General features: G+C 40.2%; 1 protein-coding gene across 1 annotated transcript; it reads left to right on the top strand.

Annotated features, from left to right (window-relative positions):
* Nucleotides 1-106: 106 nt before the first annotated feature.
* Tbpl1 (TATA-box binding protein like 1) lies at nucleotides 107-26,009 on the top strand. Its single transcript, XM_027402929.2, has 7 exons — nucleotides 107-245; nucleotides 17,858-18,036; nucleotides 20,925-21,007; nucleotides 21,171-21,234; nucleotides 23,071-23,174; nucleotides 23,262-23,356; nucleotides 25,476-26,009. The coding sequence occupies exons 2-7, from the start codon at nucleotides 17,902-17,904 to the stop codon at nucleotides 25,553-25,555; spliced, it is 561 nt and encodes a 186-aa protein (XP_027258730.1). The 5' UTR covers nucleotides 107-245; nucleotides 17,858-17,901; the 3' UTR covers nucleotides 25,556-26,009.
* The last annotated feature ends 144 nt before the right edge of the window (nucleotides 26,010-26,153 follow it).

The raw sequence follows: 26,153 nt of genomic DNA, 5'->3' as shown, positions 1-26,153 counted from the left end.
GCGTCTAGTCTATTTATTGTCGCGGGGAAGCGGCGGCCGCCCTGTACCCGGAACAACAAAGCACGAAAGACGACGGAGCCCGAACCTCGGGGGCTCCTAGCAACGGGCCGGGGCGGGAGTTCCATGGAGACGGGGGAGCGGGCCCGCCTCATCATCATCCTCGTCCTCCAGCTTTTCCTCCGCGTCCGACGCAACCGGCAGCAGCGCTGCCGCCGCGTCCTCTGCGACCGCCCCGTCTTCCCACGGTAACCCCGTCGGCGGTCCTGGGCGGTGGGGGAGGCGGCGGGCCCGGGGCGGCCGAGAGCGGCGGCGGCGGGGCGTGTGCGCGCCGCGCGGCCGGCTGCGGTGCTGTGCGGGCGGGGCGGGCGCCGGGCAGGGCAGCCGGGCAGGGAGCGCCGCGGCCCACCGGCCCGGAAGAGGACGGCTCGGGCGGCTCGGGCATCCCAGGGAGGATAACGGGGTGGGGTGGGGGTGGGGCGCCCCTGCCGGGCCGCGGGAGACGGGCAGGGATGGTCCCCGTCGCGGAGCCCGCCCGCCCGCCCGCGGGGGAGAAGAGGGGCTTTGCCACTCCAGCCAGGGGTCCGCTGCTGCTGCTGCTGCTGCTCGGGAAACTTGCGGCGGCCTCGGAGCAGCGGCTCGAAGGCTCCCCCAAATACCGGCGCCGGCGCCTCTTGCTTCTGGCACTTGCCCGGAGCCCCGTTTTATTATTATAATAATAATAATAATAATAATAATAATAATAATAATAATAATAATAATAATAGGAGCCGAATTAGGCTTCGGGAAAACGGATCTGGAACGCGGGAAGAGAAAATGAATTGTGAATAGGGTTTGAGCGGGGATGAAAGTGTGTGTGTGTGTGTGTGTGTGGTGGTGGTGGGGGGGGATAATCGCTTCATAATTGCCCGGACGGGTCCTAGAAGTAAATAAAATCGGAAATGATGAAATAGAAAGAAAGAAAACAAAAACAAAAACCCTCCTCTTGCCGAGCTGTGTGCATCTGCAGGCTCTGCCAGTGTGCTCATTGCACCGGGAGTCAAGCTGCAGCCAGTCCACATCTGTGAGCTCTGTGACTGACTGCATCTGTCACCTGCAGTTCCAGAGCGACACTGCCAGTGAGTGACTAGTGTGAACTTGGTGTTTATGGTTAAGAAAAATGCCTTAGAATTGTGACTGGTGCGTGAAACCGTAACCGATTCCCTGAGGTAATAGAAAAAGGGAAATGTAAGAAGGGCATTCAGTCTTCCAGCCATAATTTGCAGTCTCTTTCCAAGTTTGAGAAAATAGCAGTTCATTCAAATCAAGAAATGACTTTTAGCACGGTCGGGTTGAAAGAATTGTTTAGGGTCTGGATATGCCCAGTTAAATATTCATCAGTTTGTGCTCTTTAGCCTTGCCTCACAAATTGCTTGTTCTATGCTTTGCTAAGCCATGTTATGTTGGGTGCAGTGCACAAGCCTGTGATCCCAGCATTTGGGAGTCTGGGGCAGGAGGATTTGAATCCAAGGCCCACTTAGGGTACATAATAATAAGTTCCAGGTCTCCCTGAGCTATGCATCAGCCTCAGAAGACAAAAATAAAGCTGGATTTCCCATCAGTCAGTGAAATTTCTCTGTGGTACAGGAAAAGTCATACTTTGCCATAATATCGTTAATGTGGTCTGTAGGAACAAAGGTCTTCATACAAAACTGAAGATTAATGATGAGCACAACGCTGATATTCATAAAGGCAGTGTGTCAACCACAGGTGCAGTTTGTCACTTGCTAAGCCTGGCTTCTTCTAAGCAAAAGGATGTCATCGTCACCCTCAGTCCTCTCCTATACTCTGTGCTCCCAAAAATGGGAACCAGAGCTGAAATGATCTGCTCTGCTGCTGTGTGCTTTCTTGAACAAGAACCAGACAGGGCACACTTTTTTTTTTTTTTTTTTTTTTGGTCATGTGTTTTCATTTTAAGCTTTAACCCGGACTTTTGGGTCCAGTGTTGTTAGCTGAAGTACTTGCAGGTTTACAAGGAGATGAACAGTTTCCTTTTAAAAGACTTGGAAATTTGAACATCGGAAAACAAATTAGGTTTTAAAAGTCTTGAGATGAAAAAGTCAGTATTTTTGAAGCCCTGATGAGACTGCTTCCTATTTTTATATGGCTGTTCTGTGGAAGCTGTTTGGGTGCTGAGCCCCGGAGTTTCTTCAATGCGCATAAGGAACGCCCTCCACCTCAGAGCTGCCTTTATACAGCTGTATGGCACAGCTGGACCGATTGTGAGACCTCTGTCTCCTGTGGTTCCTGAATGCAGGTCAATTCTAGTCCTTTCGTTAGTTCAGTTTCTGCTTTCTGTGGTATTGACCCTAGCACTCATGTTCTTACTTTCTCTTTTTAAGTGTGTCCTGTTTTTTTTTTTTTTTTAATACTTTTTGTATTTTTTTTTCTGCTTCTTAAGGAGTTTTCACCACATGCCTTGGACTTGTATGTGTTTTTCATTAATGGTACTTGGTTGCATTTTCGTATGAATCCTTTTATTTGGAGAATTGGAGTGGGCACATTAGATGTTCTGTATTCTTTCAGAATAACTTAGCTGTAAATTCATTCCAACTGAAAAGATTGTATTGAAATAAACCATGTAAAAACATTTGAGCTCCACATCATAAAAGGTGTCTAAGAAGCCCATGTGGCAGGCACAACTTTTTTTTTTTTTTTTTTTTTTTTTTGAGGATAAAAGGTATTACAGACCCTATTGTGTGTTATTAACTAGACTAAGATTTTTGTAGTTGTTAGTCAAACATTATTTTTAACACCATCTTTTCTTGCCATTTTGCATCTGAATATTTGATTAAAACTACATCTTGCAATTTTGAGGGAAGTGCAAAAGTGATTCCACACATTTTTCTTCAGGTGGGAAAGTCTCATGAAATTTTTTTGCTGGTATATCTATGCGTAGAATGTGCAGAATTTGCTACAAAGTACAAATCACAGAACATAACAATATTTTAGAACGTGTCATTTCTCATCAGAAATTTGACACTATTCAAAAGTTAGCAAATTTTTGGGCTGGAGAGATGGCTCAACCGTTAAAGTTAGCAAATTCTATATATAATGTAGTTGAATGGGCATGAGGACATCTTAAACAAAAGAGTCCACTGAGTAACCTGGTGATTAATTTCTTTCTGTTGCATCATCAGCCATGTGATGAAATTATTACTATGAAAAATAAAGTTTCAGTTGATTTTGAAAGAGTTTAGAGTAGAAAGTTTTCATCATGTTTCCAAATTAAAACTTTCAATGTCTTGAGATTTTTAGCTGACATTTGAACTATAAAATTTTACTGGAATTTCTACCCATTTTTTTTCACCTCTTTTTTTTTTTTGACTAGAGCCACTTCAGGTGTGCTTTTTGTGTATGTGTAGAAGTGACAAACGTTTAATATAAATGATGTATATTTGAATCTTAGATATTGTATTACATACTTGCTGGTACTATAATTGTTGGTATGTAGATGTCCTCCTGTCTCATAACCGAAGCTTCTAGAGGTTCAGCATCATCGTATTGTGTGTTCATATCCTCTGTATGTGTATTTTGGAGATTAATTTGTTTACTAGATGTTTATTTTTATTGCACCTTGGACTTTCTAGTGGATGAAGGAGAGCCTTTTTTTTGTAGTGCTAGGGCCTGGAACCCAGAGAAGAACCATTTTGAAACCTAACTTTTTTCTGTGTAATGGACCAACTTCTTAGTCTCTGTGTAGTGGTACAAGTTATAAGCCCCCAGAGCGTCAGAGCCATGATTAGGGCTTTGTTTTAACGAATCCAAGCAATTTAAAGAATGACTGACTGACTGTCACAGCTTGAGTGGTAGGTGCAGGGATTGTTTGCATCTTAGGAGTGCCACTGTGGGAAATTTCTAAGAAGTGTGATATTTGTATTATGATGTTTTATAGTTGTGAAGATTCCAGAAGTATGTCATTAGTCAGGTCAGATTGGAAATTCTGCTTACCTGGTTTTATTTGTGACTAATGGTAACACAGAAAATAATTTGTCTTAAATGGCTGGGTTTGTGCAAGAAACATGTTACCTGGGAACTTATTAAATGTGCAAGAATTACATCAAAGTGTTTTCTTGGGTAGTTTAGATCTCTCCACATGAGGTCAGTGAAACTAAAATTTCGCTTTCTCCCATGCAGTACAAAAGTTCTGCTATAGCTTACTTTAACCACATACTCTTCATTCATTAGAAAGAATGCTGAGGGCTGGAGCGGTAGCTCAGTGGGGACAGCACTGAACTTGCAAGTATGAGGTCCCAAATTCAGATCCCCAGAGTCCACACGAAGTCAAATGAGGTAGTGTGTCTGTAATCCATGTGGTCCAATGGCTAGAAGGGTGGCAGAGACTGAAGACCGGTGCGCTGGCTATCCTGCCATAGGTGGCAGTAAAAAGAGAATGTCTTAAATAGATAGAAGGTGGGGACCCATATTTGAGGTTGTCCCCTGATCTCCATGCTGTGGCACATACATATCCATACTCAGGCACACACACAGGCATGAACCCATTCGTGTACACACACAAGGTGGATCTTAGCTGGTGTGTTAAGGATAACATTTTCTCATGACTTATGAGTGACAATAGAAATGGTGCTTAGCAAGAAAGACTTGGCCTGGATGAGGCTAAGTTTTACTAAGTGAAGACTTGCAGCATTTTAGAAATAAAACATTAATTAAGTAGTTTCTCAGGGGTCAGCCTTCCTTCTGTTCTTAAGTTTGAAGCTCTTAGTTGTAAGGCAGTAACTTGATCAGGATCGGTTCAATATTGTTGGCATAACATTTAAAAGTATGGACTATGCCTACCTGGCAGCTGCCTGTGTTAAACACCATGGTTCTGATTTTTGTTAGTGATATGATGTCGTTTTGACAAGTATCTTTGACCTCCCAAAGCCCCAGTTCCCTTGTCTGCAATGTGGAGTTACTGTCTGGAGTATGTACGTAAAGGAGGGTTGCTGTGAGGATTAAGTGTAAGAACAGAGAGCCTTTGAGCAGGTGTTGTGAGCTGTGGTGACACTTAGTGTGTCTAAAGGGAACCATTAGATCGCTGATTCCATTCTTTTGTTTTGAAGACTTTCTGTTACATTATTGAAGTTTCTTTTGATCTGAGGCTATTGAACTCATCTCTACTGTTAGGTTTTAGTGTGTGTGTGGGGGGGTTACTTTTTAAGATCTGTAATTGTCACACGAGCATCTGGTTATCACTTCTGGCAGATGGGCTAAGTAAAGGCAGACCAACAAAGCATGGTCTGGCTCTGGGTTACAGCTATTGAAATGCTGTTTCCCTGTGGACCAGACTGTTTTGCTGTATAGTACTTCTGAATAAAAGAAATAGCCCTATTGATTCATTAGCGGAATTAGTCTTTTGTTAGAAGATTTTCTTTTTTACTTGTATATCTTAATTGATGATAAAGTGGAAATATCAGTCATTTCGTTTGAGTTTTCCCTGTCAGTATAATTGCTATAAAATAAATAGTAGTTTTCTTAGAATTTTAGAAGTAGCTGAAGAAGCTGTTGGTCTGTGCCAGTGATTACAGAGCCCTTAGAACTGAAAAACTTTTTTTTTTTTTTTTTTTTTTTTTTTTTTTGTTTGGCTCAAACCAAACACTGAGGCTACCTAATCAGGGAGATAATTTTATAATTCTAGATAGTTAACTATCAAGACAGCTAACTTTAAGTTCAAGTCTTTTAATTTAATTGAACTTAACTTTGGAAGCTACTAAAAAACAAAAAAGTTAGTTGCACCTGGTGGAGCCGGCCTGTAATTTGGGTACCCAGAAGGCTGAGACAGGAGGACTGAGTTCTAGACCAGCCAGAGCAAGACCCTGTGTCAAAAAGAAAGTTTTTGCTTAAAATGGATTTCAGACTCTTGTCTTCTGTTTTGTCTAATATATAAGTTCTGGGTTGTTTTTTGATGTTGTTTTTGTTGTTGTTAAAGTAATATCATTTAAAGTGTATTAGCTGAGGATTCAGCTCAGTAATAGTTTATTGCCTGACATTTGTGAGGCCCTGAGTTAACAATCCTCAGGACTACCTCCCCCCCCCAAATAGCAGTAACCAAGGTATATAAATAATATAATGTTTTAAATGTGTAAGAGTAAGTTCAGTAATTCCTTTTTCCAAGTTTCAGTTGCATTTTACACATGAAATTAGCAAGTATGTTTGTATTCAGAGATAAGACCTTTTGTTTTCCTGATTACAGAAAGTGAAGTCAGGTTGATCCTGTTGGCTTAGTTGAGCAACTACATTAGTCAGAATCCATCCTGTATTGATTAAAATTGTGTTGACCTTGTTTTCATAGCCATATGGATGGATCACGGATATATTGGTGGGGGGTGAGGAGGAATGATTGTGGTATTTGTACTAAAACAAATGACAGCAAAAACCCATATAGGTTTAGAGTTCCTTTAACTTCAGATACTCTGAGAACAGTGTTGGAATACTTTTAAGAATGCAAGTCCTGAACCTGACTTAGTAGCTCATGGCTTTAATCCCAGTGTAGTGGAGGTAGAGGCAGAGTCAGGTGGATCTCTTGAGTTTGAGGTGAGTTTTATCTACATAGTTAGTTCCAGGCCAGGCAGGACTGCATATTAACACCCTGTCTCAAAAAGAAAGGAAAGGTGAGAGACTGACTGACTCCAATACGTCATTGCTGCTCTTGCTGGTCTGGAGATAGTTCTAACACACCGTCCATTAAGTGTTCCCCCAGGGTTCTTTCCACTGTACTGTAAGCATCAGATGTTGTTGTGCAGATAAGAGGATGTAAAGCTAATCTATAGCCCAGGGTACAGATATGAAGGTGGGGTCTGGTTTGTCTGAACCCCAGATAACTAACTCACAGTGAAGCTGAAGCTTTGGTGGAACAAGACTCACCCCATCCCTTTTGGTTTGTCACACACTCTTCTGGATCCCCAGAGCCTTTCTCACTGTCTTGCATTTGACTGCCGTGTATCTTGTACACCTCCTTCTCTGTATCTTCTGACAGCCTGGTGAAGTAGTCCTGAGCAGCCCGTCATTGATCAAGGTTGGCCACATCCCACGATCTTTTGTTGTTCATGATTAGGGAGGTCAGGGAAGCACAGCCATGTTGAAGAAGGTAGTCACCAATTTAAAGATCTTCAGCAGATGTGGTGTGCTACTCTGAAAGGTATTCTGTTCTGTGGTCTTGTGGAGGCTCAAGGAAAATGATCTGTGATGGTTCATGCCTGTAATTACAGCATTTGGGAGGTGGAGGCAGGAGAATTACAAGTATAAGGTCATCCTTAGCTACACAGTGAACTGGAGTTCCTACATGAGAGCATATGCTCAAAACAAACAAAAAGTCCATGTGAATAACTCTCTCATCTTCTTAGTAGCATATTGCTAACATGAGTTCCAGTATGGCTGACTTAAAGCTTGGCAATAATTTAAAAACTCACTGCTGTGCAGAACTACTTGGGCAGTTTCGTATGTTATCTAATAAAGGTGTGGTTACTAATGGGCCATGTATTTGATGGTGGTTTCATTGTAATAGAACTGAAAATCTCCTGTCACCTAGTATCTTTACTATGTTTAGTTTACTATGTTTACCTTTTCTGTGTTTAGATGCATAGTCATCATCTTGTTCCCATTGCCTCTAGGTTGCAAGGCAGGAATTACATAGTACACATTGTTAGGACTAGGAGTGGTAGGCAGTATACTACACAGCCTGGGTATATCTCAGACATATCTCTGAGAAACAGACAGTGTTTAGCTATGCTTGTGTTAAAAATGTGTGTCTCCATTTTAGCTTTTGGGTTTTTTACTTGTTAAAAATAGAAGAGCTTCAGATGTCTGAAACCAGTGTTGGTTTGTTGGTTTGTCTTGAGGTTGAAGTGGGATCTTGGTTGGTATCCCTGACTGGCCTTGAGCTGGTGATCCTCCGGCTCCCCAGTTACTGAGATTACACTTGAGGGCCACCATGCCTAGCTGTGAAACTGTGTTAGTTTGTCTAAATAGAGGAATAAGACCATTACCTATGAAATGGATAGTATCCTGAGAAGGGAGTAATGGGCGGGGGGGGGGGGGGGGGGCGTGTGGATGGAAAAAGTACTATGTAGAAATGAGAATGCATGCCTCTTGGTTTCCTGTTTGTTTTAAATAAGTCTAAATGTTAATTTCTATGATACTTATTTCCACCTTGAATAAAATCTGTTCCTTCCACTTGCCCCCAGTCCCACAATTATTTGATTTGTTTCAAAAGTATTGAACCAAGTTGCCGATGCAAGAGCTAAAGACATTTAAATTAAGCTTAGGTGATCTGGACTGCTATATAGTCTAGTAGACAGAACATAGACAGATGCCCTTTTTTTGCTGAGTACTCCTGAGATGTCCTCTGGTTCCATAGGCTGGCTCCTTAGATCTCCTTTTAAGACTCGTGTCTCATTTCTAAAGAGAATTGAAATCACTTTGCTAGATCATTCCTACTAAAGGATCTCTTGTTATTTATTTCCTAGGTCCTGCTTCCTGATTATTTTCATTGCTGGCCTATTTATTGCCTCTTTTACCACTAGACTATAACTGCTAAGAGGGTTCCTCCCCTGACCATTTTATCCTGAGTTGTATTCCCACAGGGTTCGGTGACTTCAGTTATGTACTAAATGTGCAGTTGGAGTAAGTTGAATGGGGGCAGGCAGAAAGTGATCTGCTGTTACAGGCAGTGTGCTATAAAGTAGAGGCTGTAAGGGTGTGTTTTAAGTAGATTCAGTTATAAAAGGAAATTTGGAGGTGGGAAGCACACAGCATTCTAAGCCAAGTAAATTAGATCCTATTTTATTTGTTTTAAGAGAGCCAGGAGATTTTTTTAAAGTAGGAATGTGGCACAGTTAGAAAGATAATTCTGGTAGTTATTTGGTAGGTGGACTAGATTTTGGAGATTGGAAACAGAGAAGAGTTCTAGTAGGAGACTGTTGCTATAATGGTGTGCAAGAAATCCTAAAATAAAATTGTTGCTTTGGACACAGAAAAGAAGCTAGATTGGAAGTTAACTGAGCAATAAGAAAAAAAAACGATAGGTGGGGGAAGGTCCTGAAGTTTTATGGAAAGGGGTGTGGGTTTCATCCAGGGTCTCACTCCAGCCCAGGCTAACCTGGAACTCTGTAGCTCAGGCTAACATTAAACTAATGACAGTCCTCCTGCCTCAGCCTCCAGAGTGCTGTGATAACATACCTGAGTGAACATGTCTAAGACTCTGACATTTTTAACTGAGATGAGTGAATGTTGGATGCTGACTCTGTACACTAACCCTAGAAGAAGCAAAGTCAAGTGTTTCTGATGGGATTGCTAAGTTCTGTTTAGTTGAGTTGGTTTAATTTAATAGATACCCCTAGTAGGTATTTGGAAATGTGAAATTAAGTCTCTGATAGGTCAAGATTGACATAGGGGTCAGCCATAAAGTTCATAGCTAGCAGCTGAAGCACAGAAAGTTCCAGGAGGATTAAGTGTTAGGACATATTTTTTAAAATGTGACGAAAACAACAAGCTCACAGAGAGGTTTGTCTTTATACAGTTTTAGGGCATCCCTAACTGCTGCGACTATTTAATTTCTCAGGGGCTACCTTAGACTTCAAGAAGGATGTCTGATTTAAGTAGACAGACTGTGAAAAGACAAGATCTCACTCTGTAACCCAGGATGACCTGGAACTCATCTTGTATGTAACACAGGCTGGCCTCAACTCCAGGCAACCCTCCTGCTTCTGCCTTCTGGTTACTGGAATTACAGGCATGAGCCACCCCATCCCTTCTCAGTGTTTCAACCAATAGTCTATAATCAGTGAAGATAGGGACACATGGAAGACTGTCCATGAGAATCAGTACCTAAAGATGAAACTAGCATCTTAAGCTTAATTTCCAAATGTGTACTATATAGAGTTTTCTGGCTTTTGTAGGAACCAAATTATTATATAATATGTGGTACCTGGTCATTCTTTGACGGTCCTGCCTGAACTTTGCCTGAACACCTGCTACTCAACCAGCCATTTCATTCATTTCATTCCATTCATTCATTCATTCAGACCTAGACGTGTCCCAAAGTCAGTAGCCACCAAATGTTTTGATTTAAAATAGTTTGATTAAGGCTAGAGTTATTTTTTAATTTGTGGCTAAATCTAGGTTTCCCCCTATTCTAATTTTATTGATCAGATACATCAAATTGTATACTTTCTTTTACTTTTCTGCTTTTAAATTTGAAGACACATGAAGTGTTTTGTGTTCCAAAGCTTGAAGACTATAATGAATCACCAGAAACCCTTTCCATTTTTGAACATTTCTCTGCTCATGGAAGAAGAAGAAAGGAGATAGTAATAGTAACAGTAAGAATAGCTAAATCTGAATGCCTACCGCGTGCAAGTGCAGTGCTAAGCATTTCACAGGGCCTAGTGCTCTGGTAGGTTGTGTGCTGTATTTTACACATGAGGGCACTAAGTGCCCGCTTCAGTACCTTTTCCCCAGTCATACTGCTCCTAAGAGATTTCTTTAACTGAGTAATTTGCTGAGCTCTTACACGCCTGTGTGTGTGTGTAAGAGAACAATTAAACTCTACATATTCTATTGAATGTATAGTGCCTAGGGAACTGTGCCAAGGCCAGGATACAGGAAAAGAATTAGATCGTGCTTCTAAGCAGCCTGCTGTCACCAAGAAGACATCAGACGGGACAGATTTCACAGTGTAGAAATGTCTGTAACTGCACTGTGCATAGTAACATAGTAATGGAACTCAGAGTGAGGACACTCTGGCTTTGTTTTGGGTATCAGACTTCTCAATTACATTTTTTTCTCAATTTTACTCGTAATGATTTTAATTGCTTTCTACATTAGAGCCTCTAGATTTTCATCTCCAATCCAGACGAAGACTTGCATGAAAGATAGATGCTTTGCTGATTATTTATTCTGTATTTCCTTGGATGTGTCACAACTTTTGGTAATTCAAAATGGCCCAAATCGTTGCCCATTTTTCCCTCTCCTGGGCAATCCAGACATTCCTTTCAGTGTCAGTAAATGATAGTCTTAGCCAGAAACCTAAAGTTACCTTCCATTTTCCCCTTGTATCTGTCACAAAGCCCTGTTTACCCTGTCTCTTGAACTTTTCCTTGTCACCCAGTACTACTCTGGTCCATTCTTACCTGGACTGCTGGTCAGGTTTCCTTACCAGCCTCATCGTCCAGTCCGTCATCCTCCCATCGCAGGGTGGTAATGATTTACTTCTTAAATGCAAATTCATGTCTTTCCCCACCCCCACTCTGCTAGCTTACCACTGCAGCTGGGACAAAGATGACACAATTGGACCTATCCCTGCCTTTCCAGTCTTCCCCTTTGAATTCTTCCCACTCTTCATGCTTGGCCCATCCTTCAGGTCTTAATAGTTCATGGCCTAAACTACAGTGAACTCGTTTGCAGCAGAAGGAATACATTAAGTGGACTAATATTTATTTGTAAGAGCTTTATGAATAAGGAAAGTGAACCAGTGATATAAGACGGTTAACTTCAAAAAAGTCTATGTAGTTAGCAGTATTTAAAGAGTTTACCCTCATTAATACTTAGGAAAATCAACTAACTCAGCTAATTTTTTTTTATCACAAGTTGTCAAAAGATATTACCATCATCATCATGCTTTATTTTGTATGTGTGGGTATTTTAAAGCCTGCATGTCCCTGGAGCCCCTGGAGGTCGAAAGAGGGTGTCAGAGCTCCTGGAACTGGAGTTACAGACAGTTGTGACCCTCCATGTGAGTGTGGGGGGAACAGCCAGTATACTTAACCACTGAGCCATCTCTACCCCTTGTCAAAAGATTTTTACAGAATCCTTCCATGACTCTATAAAAACAGTCCTTGTGCATGATCACAATCTTCTTTGATGTGCTCAGATTAATATATGCATCCAATAGTCTAAAAATCTTAACTGATTATGATTATGAGTGACTTTTATTTTCCTTCTGAGTATTTCATATACAATCAAAATGACAAGTTTCTTTAAAAATCACATTGCATTGTATGGTGACATGTGCTTTTAATTGCATCACTTGGGATGCAGAGACAAGTGGGTCTCTGTGATTTTGAGGCCAACCTGGTCTACAGAATGAGTTCCAGGCAGTCAGGGCTGTCTAATGAGACCCTGTCTCAAAAGGGGTTGAAAATACATACACACATACATACATACATACATACATACATACACACACACACACACACACACACACACACACACACACACACACACACACAGACAGATAAATAATTGGGGGCTGACAGTGTTTTAGTTTCCTTTTCACAATTCAGGGTTACAGTCCATCTGTCACAGCTTTAGGAGCTTAGGGCTGCTGGTCACATCACATCCATAGTCACAGCTGCAGGAGGGTAGGGCACTGATCATATCACATCCATAGTCCAAGATCAGAGAATGATGAGTGCTGTGCTCAACTTCCTTTCTCCTGTTTAAGGAGTCTAGGATCCAGCCTGGGAATGTTGCCGCCCACAGTGGGTAGGTCTTCACACTAGTTAACCCTATCAAGGTAATTCTTTACAAGCATGTCCAGAGGCTCATCTCCTAGGTGATGTTAGGTACCACCTAGTTGACAATTGAGATTAATTATCAGAGTTTACTTAAAATATTAAGGAATATATCTAAAATAAATTTTGTCTGCGTATAATAAGGAGCTGGGCATATCTTTAGGTTTGAACCCCCAAATTGAGTGGTTATTGTAAAATCCATTCCTGGAGTACAGGGCAGTGGCAGCAAGGCACAGCCCCCAGTCAGCTGCACAGCCTAGAGGGGAATCTCCTAGTAGTGGTCTCATTCAGAAAAGGAACAGCATTTAAATCTCCTCATGTGGGCACCATTGCCTAAAGATACCATTGACTGAAGCATTAAATACACTTATCTTTACATTGCTTTGTGTGTATATCCAATAGATAGTTGCCAACAATACAGATTATGATTCCTAGTAAGAAACAGTCTCTGCAGCTCTCTGGAGTTTTTATCACATTTGCTTTTCTATCATGTATATTTATTTATCTCTGCATGTATGGCCACATCAAGTGGAGGATAGACAGAAGACAACTTGCTGGAGTTCTTTTCTTCCACCATGTGGGTCCCAGGAATGGAACTCTGGCTGTCTAGCTTGGTGGCAACAAGAGCCTTTCCCTACTGAGACTTCTATGTCTCACCGGCCTTCTCTGAAGAGTAGATTTAAACAACCCACAATAATCATTTTGATGCAAGTTATTTTCATGAATGCCGTCCATTTTCCATTCTCCCGGCTGTTTGTGTGTGAGGCAGGTCTCACTCTGTGTAGCCCAGGTTGGCCTTGAACCTGCAATGATCTCCTTGTCTCAGCCTTCCAGGTGCTGGGTTTTTATTTAGCTGCCTTTGCTTCAGCATTTATTCAGTATTTTATGTAATCTTGGTAGCATATCCTTTCCTTTGGCTTTTTGTGTGAGTCAGGCATACTATAAATTCTTGCATGCTTGTACAAAAATAAAAAATTCTAACCCCGAGGACTGAAGCCTGAGACAAGTACAGGGATGTCTTCATGATAGAATGTCACCTGCCAGAAAAGCTAAAGGTTGCCAGTTCACTTATGCAGCTGTGCTGTAGCCCCACACCCATCTGCCTTTTCCCCGGAATGCTACTGTCCCTTGAACAGGAAAGTGGTGTAAAGGGAATATAGGAAGTTCAGCCTTGAGACACTGTATCTAAAATGATAATAGTTGTAGAATTAAAATGGATTTAGAATATAGTTCCTGGATTTGTCTATGTTGTATGTCTTCATCTTTTTCCTTTACACATTCATCTTTGAATAAATTGTGCAGATTTGTGTGGCAAGATTTTAGACATTGAGAGCCACCTGGACCCCAAGAAATCTGTTACTGGGTTTTGATACGGAAGGATTCATGTATTTTAAAGTTGATCAGATACATGACCTTCTCTCCTGAATTCTTGCGTAAATCTCTGTGGTGGGTGTCTGGGTAATTGCTCCATTATCTCACCTAACAAAATTCACAATAATTCCTAACATCACTCAAGTCCATTAGATCTGTATAGATCAGTGATGCTGCCATTTAAATACCTTTTATACTGATTTGTTCAGAGTCCAGTCAAAGACCCTTTTAAAGGGTTACTTTTTGTTACTTGTTTAAAAAATGGACTTTGTGTTTTTCAGTGGGAATTGAACTTTTTTAGAGGCACACAGTAAATAGTTTAGGTCTACAAGTTTTACTCAGAACCGTTCACCTGTGCTGCAGTCACTGTGGAAACAGGAGCATGGCTGAGTTCCAGTAAAACTTTTACTAACTAGGTACTGGCCCGTGACTGTTGTTTGTTGACCCCGCCTAACCTGTTAGAATCTGGTTCTTTCTATCTGTTGCTTCAGGGGTTCTCAAGGTTTCTGTCAACTCATTCAAAATGTTCAGTTACCACGTTTTACTGTATGGGTGCATGCTACTTACTGTGCTCTTGATAACGATATTTCACCCTACCTTTGCTGTATGTATGATGTCACCAGTTTACAGAAGAGGAACTGAAGACTTAGAGCTGGTTCCAAAGCTAATTAATGCAGGCACCATGACAAAGCCCTTCTCTGCAGTTGATGCTACTTCTCAGAAATGGGAAAGAACATTATTTTTCTATATGGCAAAATATGACTTTTTTTTTTCCTTGTTCTCAGGGGAGTGTTGACTGTTGGGTAGTGTGATGGAATCCGGGAGTAAAATGGTTGTTTTCCCACCTACTTTTGGGGAGCTTTTTAGAGAATATGATGCTGGTTTGGAACTGGTAATTTGTCTGACTTAGAAGAGAGAGGTCTCTCGGACTGAATGAGAGGGCCCGTGTGGCACTGGAACTTGGTCTGTTACCAGTCTTGCCTACTTTTGCCACTTCTTAAATTATGGATGCTAATTTTGTGATCAAGCCTTCCCAGCTCCTCCAACATCCACAGCTACAATACCCATCTCATCGAGTAGCAAGATTCTTCTGTTGCATAGAAGCAGATTTATTTAGTTTCACTTTTTTGGTCCTCCTTTGGATGTTAAGGTTACTTTTGCTTTGTTTGTATGACAGTGTTTATTGTGGCCTCTCAGTTTAAATCTCATGTGGAAAATGTGGTATGGTTGCTGTTGATGAAGTTTGTCTTCAGAGCCGGGAGGTGGCAGTGTTTTCCAGGCCATCCAAGGTTGCAGTTGGCTGAAGTAACTTTGTAGAGAATATTGATCACCAGGCTAGAAAGCCAGAGACCTACATCCAGGTGCTCTATTGTCCATACAGTCACCGCATGTGGTGGTGGTGGGGGCACTGTCAGCTTCCACAGCTCACTGTATAGAGTGCTGGGAACACAGCATTTCAGGAAACATAGCAGCTGTAATTTTAAACTTGATTTGGAGATGTTTGACAAATCAAACTCAGAGTAGGCGTTTACTTGAAAAATAAAACAAAACACATGATCAAGCTGTTTTTTATATGCCCTGGACAGTGAGTATGCAAGTTGTTGATACTTAAAATAGAAATAACTATTTTCTTAATCAGCAAACCTGATATGTATTTGTTGATTTAAAAACTCAGATTTGGGACTGGGATATAACTTAGGTAGTAGATTACAAGTTCAGGTTCATCCTCAAATACATAGTTTGAGACCATCCTAACCTACGTGAAAGCCTGGCTCAAAAGACAAAACACAACACAATTCTCCTGAAAAGGAGGAAGAAAAGGTTACTGTAATGTGCTAGTTCTCTGAATAGAGAAGTTAACATTTACACACACACACACACACATAGACACGTATATATTTAAATAGATAAACCAAAATAAACTACCAGGACCCTACACTAGTTAAATGTATGTGTGTTCGGGTGCCAGCAGAAGCCAGAGCCATTGGATTCCCTGGAGCTGTAGTTAGAGATGTGTGTGAGCCTATGATGTGGTACTGGGAACTGAACTCATGCCCTCTACAAGAGTAACAAGGGCTCTTAACCACGGAACCATCGCTATATAATGGTCTACACTAACAAACAACATGAACCTCCATCTAAGCTTTTGTGGTTTATACTATTCATAAAAGTGTATGTTGGGCCTGAAGAGGTGGCTGTATTTACTGCCCTTGCAGAAGACCTGAGTTCAGAGCCCAGTACCCATATGGTGGCTTACAACTATCTGTAATTCCGGGTCCAAGAGATCTAATGGCTCTTCTGACCTTTAAGGGAGGGCTCCTCCACACATGTGGCACACAGACATAAAATATAGCTGGGCGTTGGTGACACACACCTTTAATCCCAGCACTTGGGAGGCAGAGGCAGGCACATCTCTGTGAGTTCCAGGACAATATAGCCTCCAAAACAATACAGAGAAACCCTGTCTCTAAAAAAAAGATAAACACAATATATTTCATGTATGTGTAATGATCTTTTTAATCAGTCCTTTTTAGATGGGGACAGCATGTCTGTGTTATTACTGATTTCTATGTATAATCTGGTTTATTCTTTGCTGACAGCAATTCCACAAGTGCATACATATTTTAAATTTGATAACACAAAATAAATAATTCATCCAAAAAGAACAGTAACAGAAAATTTTAAACATTACTAGAATTGACAGGCAGTGAAAACATATGCCCAATAAAGTAACACTGAAGCACCAGGTTATAATGGCCTTCAAGGTCTATAAGAAATAAGAGAAAAGGAAAATTCCTTAAGTATTTTTCAGTGTAAGAAATTAGGAAATTAATTGATAAATCTAGGAGAGGAAATAAGCATGAGACAAAAAAAATCCAGGGAGGACAACTTAGGCAGGCAGAGTAGAACGATCTATCAGCAAGGAGTGAGGAACAGAAGAACTCAGGAAAGCAACACTAGAGTTAAAATGGGTGAGCCATGCTGTGGCCAAGGCCTGTACGGACCAGTAAGAAACCAGGAAAATGTATGCCCTGGACATTAAAAGAAGATAGGGAAATTTTAATTTAATACTACAGAAGACATCAGTCATCCTAAAACACTTATTAACAATATTGAATTTGTTTTCAAAAAACTCTCAAGCAAATAACAGGTTCAAATATTTTGAAAATAAACTCATTTTTCTTAGACTGGCATAACCTTGATACTTTTGATACTCAAGTCAGACTACAAAAAAGTGTGTATTTGTGTATACGTAGATATGCTACAATTATAACCATTAAAATTTTACTTACAATGTGGATACATTAACCCTAAATGAAGGATTAAAAGGAGTCAGATGTACACATGAAACAGAAAATTTAAGATTAAAGTCCAAAAATATAAGAAAAAATAGTGAAATTAAGGTATTGTTGATGCATAGAATTTAATACGATAAGGTTGTGTACAGGTGTTATACATTTTTATTTCTTAGTTTTCTGAGACACGGTCATACTCTGTAGCCCAGGCTGGCCTCAAATTTGGGCAGTCCTACTGCCCTTACCTCCCAAGTGCAGGGATTATCAGCATGTGCCATTGTGCCAGTAACATAATTGAATCCTATGTAAAATACTAGTTTTTTGTATTGTGCCTGCAAGGACTCAGTAATGACTGGACACTGGAATCACAAAGTTTAGCCCTTAAGTGTAATGTGCTTGGATTCTTATGTAACTATAGCACACCTGGAACGTATCAGCAGTAAAGGTTACTCATTTTTAAGGATTGAAAGTTATTTAAATATATTGCATCTATTGTGATATTTTTAGTAGTAAGAAGAGACATGGTTTGATTCTTGCAATATTTGAAAACTATATTTCTTGCATTTTAATTTTAAGATTATTTGTGAAAAACATAGTGGAACATTTAAGTTCAATAACTTTTATTTTGTTTTTATTTCCCAGGATGTGATCTTCGTGGTGGGAAACTAAGTTTTTAAACTACCCCAATGGATGCAGACAGTGATGTTGCATTGGACATTTTAATTACAAATGTAGTCTGTGTTTTTAGAACGAGATGCCATTTGAACTTGAGGAAGATTGCTTTGGAGGGAGCAAATGTAATTTATAAGCGTGATGTTGGAGTAAGTATCTGATTTTCCTTTTGTGCACTCTACAGCCTAATCTGGCCATGCTGTGTATGATAACTGTATGTACAGAGAATTGGTGCGCTCCTTGCTCGAAGCTAGTTGTAATTGATGCAACAGGGAGCCCTGTACAAGTAGCCCTTCTCATGGAGTTGCCAGGTACTGGTGAGAGCTATTCACTCTGCATCTTGGGTACAAGCCCTAATTTTTATTGTATGTAAATTTTCCTGTTCCTTTTTAGTTGGCTAAGATATATTGTTAACAATATAAACTGTTATTCATATCCTAACCTAGATTTAAGAGTTTGTATTTTGTGAAACCTGTTACATTTGGGCCAGGTGGTGTTGGCGCACGCCTTTAACCCCAGTACTCAGGAGGTAGAGGCAGAGGGACCTCTGAGTTTGAGGCCACCCTGGTCTATAGCTCAAGTTCCAGGACAGTCAGAGATGCACAGAGAAACCCTGACTTGAACCTCTCCTGCCCCCCCAAAAAATGTTACATTTTCATTGGTGGTGGTGGTGGTGGTGGTGGTGGTGGCGCAAGCTTTTAATCCCAGCACTCAGGAGGCAGAGGCAGGCGGATCTCTGTGAGTTCCAGACTGGTCTACAAGAGCTAGTTCCAGGACAGCCTCTGAAGCCACAGAGAAACCCTGTCTCGAAAAACCAAAAAAAAAAAAAAAAAAAAAAAAAAAAATTAGTGTTATTAATAAGTAACAAAATGTTAGTGATTTGATGTCAGCTTTCTAAATGACAGTTATGCATTTGGTTTTGATAAAATACATGTTGAGAAATACAGCTAATAAACATTAGAAATGTGAGAAATGCAAAATAAAACTACATCAAGATTCCATTTCACCTAATCAAAATGGCTCTCATAAAGAAAAGAATAACAAATACTGATGTTTAGTTACTTTTCTATTATTGTTATAAGATACCATGACCAAGGCAGCTTCTAGAGGAGTTTATTGAGGGCTTTTGGTTTCGGGGGTGAGAAACATGCCAGCAGGTAGGCAAGCAGGCATGGAGCTGAATCAGTAGCAGAGCTCACCTCTTGATCCACATGCACCAGGAAGAGACTGACACCGGGAATGGCATGGACTTTTGAACCTCAAAGCCAGTCCCTAGTGTCACACTTCCTCCAACAAGGCTACATCTCCTAATCCTTCCCAAACTGTAACATGATAAATAAAAGGACCCAGAGACAGATATTTAGGTTCAAACTTCAAGCTGAAGATCAGAAAAGCAAAGCAGCTGGTCACTAGCTGTCACTCTATCTACCTCAGCTGAAAAGGCTGTTCCTATCTTTATGAGTTCTCACCAACCCTCTCCTCGGCATGGCTGGAGAATCCTGAGACTTCAGTATCTTCCTATCCTCAGGGTGGCTGGAGAATGAATGCCTGATACTGACCTTGCTGCTGTCTTATATACCTCCCTTATGCTGGGATTAAAAGCATGTGATCCCAGGTGCTGAGATCATTTTTGTGTGAGCTGTTTCCCTTTAGAACTGGATCAGTCTTGTGTAGATCTAGGTGGCCTTGGACTCACAGAGATCCATCTACCTGTTAATCATGAGTCCTAGGATTAAAGGTGTGTATCACCACTGCCTGACCTCTGTATCTTGAAGCTGACTTTGCCTTTCTGAATCCTCAAACAAGCTTTAATAAAACATAAATAATATATCACCACACCACACAGTTTCATCAGCTGAGGACCAAGCATTCAAACATATGAGACTATGGGCCATTCTCATTCAAACCACCACAGCTGGCAAGGATGTGGACAGAATAGGTTGGGGGGAAAGACGCTTACACACTGAGTCATAAAAGATAAACCATGTAAGCATAATATATATATATATGCTTACATACATATATATATCAATCATACATGCACAGCAGAAGGAAAAGAAAGACTAAAGTGGGAGCAGGGAGAAAGGAAAGAGCATGAATAATGAATATGGTGAGAGTCCACGATATATTTATTAAAGAAATTGCCTTATAAAACCTAGCACTCTAAAATGACTGTACACAGATTTTTAAATGGAGGGCTAAGGAGATGGCTTACTGGGTAAATCAGGTGTTGTTCAAACTTGATCAAGCATTGGAATGCCCAGAAGCCATGGAAGAGCTAGATGCAGTCCGTGCATGTTGTGTGGTGCAGACGGGCGGGAAGCAGAGATGAAGTGGATGGGCCAGTGAGCAGCAGGAGAAACTGTTCCAGGGTAAAGCAGGGGCCAGACACACCCTGGTGTGTGCCTGCACTCTCGAGAACACACATAGCGGAAACACTCAACACAAAAGATTTTTCTAAGTTAGGAATCTATCTGAAAGCCTAGTTTAAGTTCTAAAAACTAAATGTCAGTTACCTTAAGTAAATTATCCCAAGTTCTTAGTACTAGAAACTAAGAATGAACTAAATTCAGCTTTAAAAAAAAATCTCATTGGCTATGATCATGCACTGTTGGCCAGTTTGGTTACATAGTAAGGCCCCACTCAGAAAAGCAGAACCAAACAAGAACTTAACTGGACAATCTTGAGGTGGGAGAATAATAATTAGATGTAGAATGATTTCGTTTTATTATTTCTTAGTTGTCTGAAATTTACAGTGTATTTTAGTTTGGATGTCATCTCGATCTTTGGTAGATTTTAAATCTTTTTCAGAAGGAAGAGAACTCTGTAAGGAGACATGTTTACAGACCTTTTCTTAGGTCTGTTTACACCTGTAACTCAGTCTTCAGACTTTCATTGTGTTCAGTATTGAACTCAACTATACAATGGAGACTTGATGAACACTTATTTCATCCTTGCATAGGACATTACATGGGCACATAGGACAAAGCTGTCTGAAGATTAATGCTTATTAGATGATTGAATTTTTTTTTTTCAGAAAGTATTAATGAAGCTTAGAAAACCTAGAATTACAGCTACAATTTGGTCCTCAGGAAAAATTATTTGCACTGGAGCAACAAGGTGAGTGCTGCCTGGGTAAGTTTTATCCTTTGCCTTGCTCTTCATGGGGAGGACTTAAAATCACAGATGCAGTTGCTCATGCTTTCAGAAGAGTGCATTGTCTGTCCCATAATAATCTTTTTTTTTTTTTTTTTTTTTTTTTTTTTTTTTTCTTCATCTACAGTGAAGAAGAAGCTAAATTTGGTGCCCGACGTTTAGCCCGTAGTCTGCAGAAACTAGGTTTCCAGGTAACATTTTCCAAAGATACGCATACTGCAAATATTCCAGAGTTTAATTTTATGAGGTAAAAATGTTAATAGACTAAACAAATCTCAAGAATTTGGTAACCAGGAATCCTCTGTGGGAATTTGGAAAAGATGCTGGTTTTTCCTAAATTGCTTTCCCATAGAGACTTGTTTCCTTTTGAGTTACTGCTCTTAGAACTTGAGTTTTTTTTTCTGCCCCTCTCTACCATACACATACATTCATCAGAACATATCTTTTGATCACTTAAAGAATAGCTGTTCCCAGGGCAGTGGTGGCACACGCCTTTAATCCCAGCACTCCGGAGGCAGAGGCAGGTGGATCTCCATGAATTTGAGATCAGCCTTGTCTGTAGAGCTAATTCCAGGACAGCCAGAAAAACCTTGTCAGGATGGCTAAAGAGCTGTGTGGAGCCCTGTTTACTACAGACATAGTGGGTGGCACCCTGTCTTGTGTAGTATCACCCATTTGTCCATTTTCAAGTATTTTGTTACCAAGTATAAATAAAATTATACAAAGTGTAAATAAAATTACTACTTACGGTAGCCCTGGCAGGTCCTGTTCAAGTGAGTAAATTAAAGCAAAAGCGGAGATGTCTTTGAAGGGTTTTCTTGAGTAGGACTGTAGAAGTAGAGATGGGGAGTAGCGACCACAGTGTATGAGGAAGTGGCAGAGGAAGCTTTGAGGTGTAGCTGTGGTATGTATCTAGTTTACTGCTTTGTGCAAGCACTGGGCTGGAGAATGGTTATCACCTACAACTGTGGTTTTGGGAGGAAATGTTTAACTGGGTGTATATGTATATGTGTTCGTGTATATAAATACATAGGAGCACAGTGGTAGAGACTTGCCTGGAATGTATAACACATTGGGTTAAATCCCCAGTAACTCCCCCCACCACTCCCCCACACACACACAGGAGATAAAGAGAGAAAAGAAAAAGGAGAAATTTTTTTTAAAGATAAACAATTGAAGATGTGGGTAGGAATATGACTTGCATGCTGGGTAGTGGTGGCACACACATTTAATCCCTGCACCAGGGAGGCAAAGGCAGGTGGATCTCTGAATTCAAGGCCAGCCTGGTCTGTAGAGAAACCCTGTCTTAAAAAACAAAAAAAACAAAAACAAACAAACAAAAAATCCTTATTTTAAAAGAAAGTATTGCTTGCAGCCTTGAAACTTCTTTCCCTAGCATAAGCGTCCCAGTGTCAAGAGAAGTCTCTACTAGTTAAAAGCAGCTTTTGACTGGATCATCACAAGGACAACATCTACCTGAGCCTACAGAAATGCCTTCCATTGAATTTAAGAGCCTACCCTTCATTCTGTGTATTGAATTCTTCAAGTGACAGCTTTTCCATCTGACTCTAGAATCCCTTGCTTTGACCTCCTTCCCTTTTCTTGCTCTTTACTCAGTTTTAAATGTCCCATTTTCTTTTTTTTTTAAAGATTTTATTTATTTATTTATTTGTTTGTTTGTTTATTATGTATACAACATTCTGCTTCCATGTATATTTGCACACCAGAAGAGGGCAACAGATCTCATAATGGATGGTTGTGAGCCACCATGTGGTTGCTGGGAATTGAACTCAGGACCTCTGGAAGAACAGCCATTGCTCTTAATCTCTGAGCCATCTCTCCAGACCTAAATGTCCCGTTTTTCAATATTAAGTTTGCACATAAAATTTAAAAGATGGAATAGTTTCAGTTACACAAATACCATGTTGTAATGATATTTTGTAGATTTTTAATTAATACAGATTTCCATGAGCATCTTTTTGTACGTGCTTCAAAATAATTTATGTAGTTTTACTTCTCTCCCATAGGTAATTTTTACAGATTTTAAGGTTGTGAATGTTTTGGCAGTTTGTAACATGCCCTTTGAAATCCGTTTGCCAGAATTCACCAAGAACAATAGACCTCATGCCAGGTAGGTCTTTGGAGAATCAAGATAACATATGAGCTTTGAAGCTGCCATTCGATATAAATAACAAAACATAATTGTGTTTTTACATAGCTATGAACCTGAACTTCATCCTGCCGTGTGCTATCGGATAAAGTCTCTAAGAGCTACATTACAGATATTTTCAACAGGAAGTATCACAGTGACAGGTAATCTATGACATGGAACCATTGCTCTGGTTTGAATGATAAAAGAGATACCCATTCTGTGATTCACTGATAAGAGCAGTGTGTAGCTGGGCACTTGGGAGGCAGAGGCAGGTAGATCTCTGAGTTCCAGAAGAGCTGGCTCTACAGAATGAGTTCCAAGGCAGCCAGGAACCCTGTTTCGAAAAACAAACAAAATAAGAGCAGTGTCTAATTTGTCTTTGTAGTTAGTTTACCCTTCATAGGAAGTTGGTCCTCTGACTTTAGGTACTGTAGGTTAGTTTTCCTATTGTTGTATTACTTAACATCTGATCTATGTTATGCTTGTCTGGGTCTACCTGCCTTCATTATCTCATTCATAGCCTCCATGTGGTTATATTTACTTCACTTACTCTCATTGTTGTACCTAATATACAACTATACTCTGTAGACATTTGAATAAGAATATTCCACTATAATCTTCATAGTACATATATATGTGTATATATATGTATATATGTGTGTATATATATATGTGTGTGTGTGTGTGTATATATATATATACACACATATATATAGTATGTTAATATATTAATGAATGTGTATTGCATTTAAATTACCTAGGAAAAACCTATTTTATGAGCTCTGGAGATAAGCAAAATATTAGATGTAATTGATTAATTGATTCTTGTCTGTTATGTTCCCCATGTATTTCATTGCCTCTTTTGAATCTTTTTAAGTGTTTGGAAGGGGTAGCTTCACTAGGCAAGCATGTCCAGGGAGGCATTAGCTTGCAGGATTATACATGGACATTGCTTAGGAGTCAGGCTCCCATAACAAAACTGAGCTAAGATAGATTCCTTAGTCTTCTTGAATTTTGCTTCTTTGATTCTTAAGAGAATGAAACTTAAACAGATCAGCTGCAGTTTAGCTCATGCCATGTGTTTTCCCATCTTCCTGGGGCCTTTCAAAGCCAATTGCCAGGCTCCTACCTGAATCTTAAAAATGGGGCCATAAGAAACAATTTCATTGTTGTCTCATTTCAGATGTTTCTAAACTTCTGGGCCTAGATTTCTGAACGGTCCCAATGTATAGTTACGTCTCTACTAAGTACAGAGTAACACAATGGAAACCTCAAGAAAAGTGTATATGCTGGGTGTGGTAGCCCACGCCTTTAATACCAGCACTCTGGTGGGCAGATCTTTGTGAGGCCAGCCTGGTCTACATAGTTCCAGGCTAACCAGGACTACATTGTGAAATACCCCCACCCCCACCCCCAGAATATATTTATTGAGTTGATAAATAAGACACCATAACAAATTTAAGAAAATTAACCTGGTTAGTTACTACACCTTGTGTGTGTGGTTATTTCTTTTTAATGTCTAATTACTGAATTGAAAGGTGATTGGTTAGACAGCTGACCTGGTTAATTACTACCCATATATACATCTAGAATGTCCTATGAAATGCATAGTTCCTGAGAGCACTGTAATATAAACAATGGGAGGGGAGAGCCAGACAGGAATATCTAAGTTTCCATGACTTTTCAAGAGGTAACTATATATTAGTGAAACAAGTTTGGCTTACAAACTTAGGAAACCATTTCTCCTTTTTAGTGTTTCCTTTGATCATTTAAATGATCCAGGGTTCCATGGGTTAATTACTAAATAATTACTATATAGCATTGCCTCTTCACCTGGTGCTTCTCCCAGAACTCTGCCAAATTATATAAACTCTGAGGGTCAGCTGCCACTTTGGTATTAACGTGTGAGGCTCGAGACTCTTAGACCCTACAGTGTAAGAGCCAGTGTTTAGGTAGCAGCATTGCATCACTTGGCTGGGTCCCTCATGGCCTGTGACCTTCAGCTGAGTCTAATCTGATGACAGTGGCCAAAGGATGGCGAGTATCCAATCAGTTTGCCCTTCCTCCTGTATTGATTGCAGTGCCATTTGTCCTACTCTGCCAGAGCAGATTTTCATGCCAGTGTCAAAAAACTAAAGCACATAGCTTTGTGTTTTAATTGTCTTGAAAGGAAATGTGTTCTCTAAAGTAGCTGTTAAGTGTGTTTAACTCTGGGAAGTCAGTTGTCCTAGCATCCCTCTCTGGGCTCCTCTTAACCCTTCCTTATTTTGTTGGTTACAGGGCCCAATGTAAAGGCTGTGGCCACTGCTGTGGAACAGGTGTACCCATTTGTGTTTGAAAGCAGGAAGGAAATTTTATAACTCACTTGGTTGGTTAGTCTCTAACTGAGCACCTTGAAACCTGCTGCACATTGGACTCAAAACACAAGGAAAACTGGACCAACAGTGACTGAGGAATAGACTCCTGCTCACGGCTACAGTGTGAGCTCCAGTCCCTTTGGGTTTCACTTCAAACTTTGCTGTAATATAAAAAGGAAGTTTACAAGACATGACATTGCTGCTTTTACAAAAGGACATTCTATTTATTTTCGCAGTAATTCTCATGTCCCCACAGGCAGAGCTGTCACAGTGTGCACTACCTTAAAAAAAAATTGTTTTATTGTTGTCATTATTTTTCCAGTTTGAGCTAATGTGTTTTATTTGTGAATAGTCTTTTACATTTTTGTATGCTGAATATGGGCACCAAAGAACCTGTAAAAGTTACCTTTTTAAATTGAATGTGCACAAATAAAAGTTTGGAAAAGATCTCTCTTCATATCCATTCTGTAACTTTTATTCACCATTTTCTCTTTTGAACAAACTGTATTCATAATTTTTTAAAATCTATGCAGGCTTAAACTTTGGCTAAAGTATGTGGACTTCTTTTTGAAGTGTGTTTGTATATATATGTGTGTGTGTG

Source organism: Cricetulus griseus, chromosome 2, assembly GCF_003668045.3.
Source record: "Cricetulus griseus strain 17A/GY chromosome 2, alternate assembly CriGri-PICRH-1.0, whole genome shotgun sequence".
NCBI lineage: Eukaryota > Metazoa > Chordata > Mammalia > Rodentia > Cricetidae > Cricetulus > Cricetulus griseus.
The sequence above is the reverse complement of the archived record's forward strand: the minus strand, read 5'-3'. Positions and strand labels throughout refer to the sequence as shown.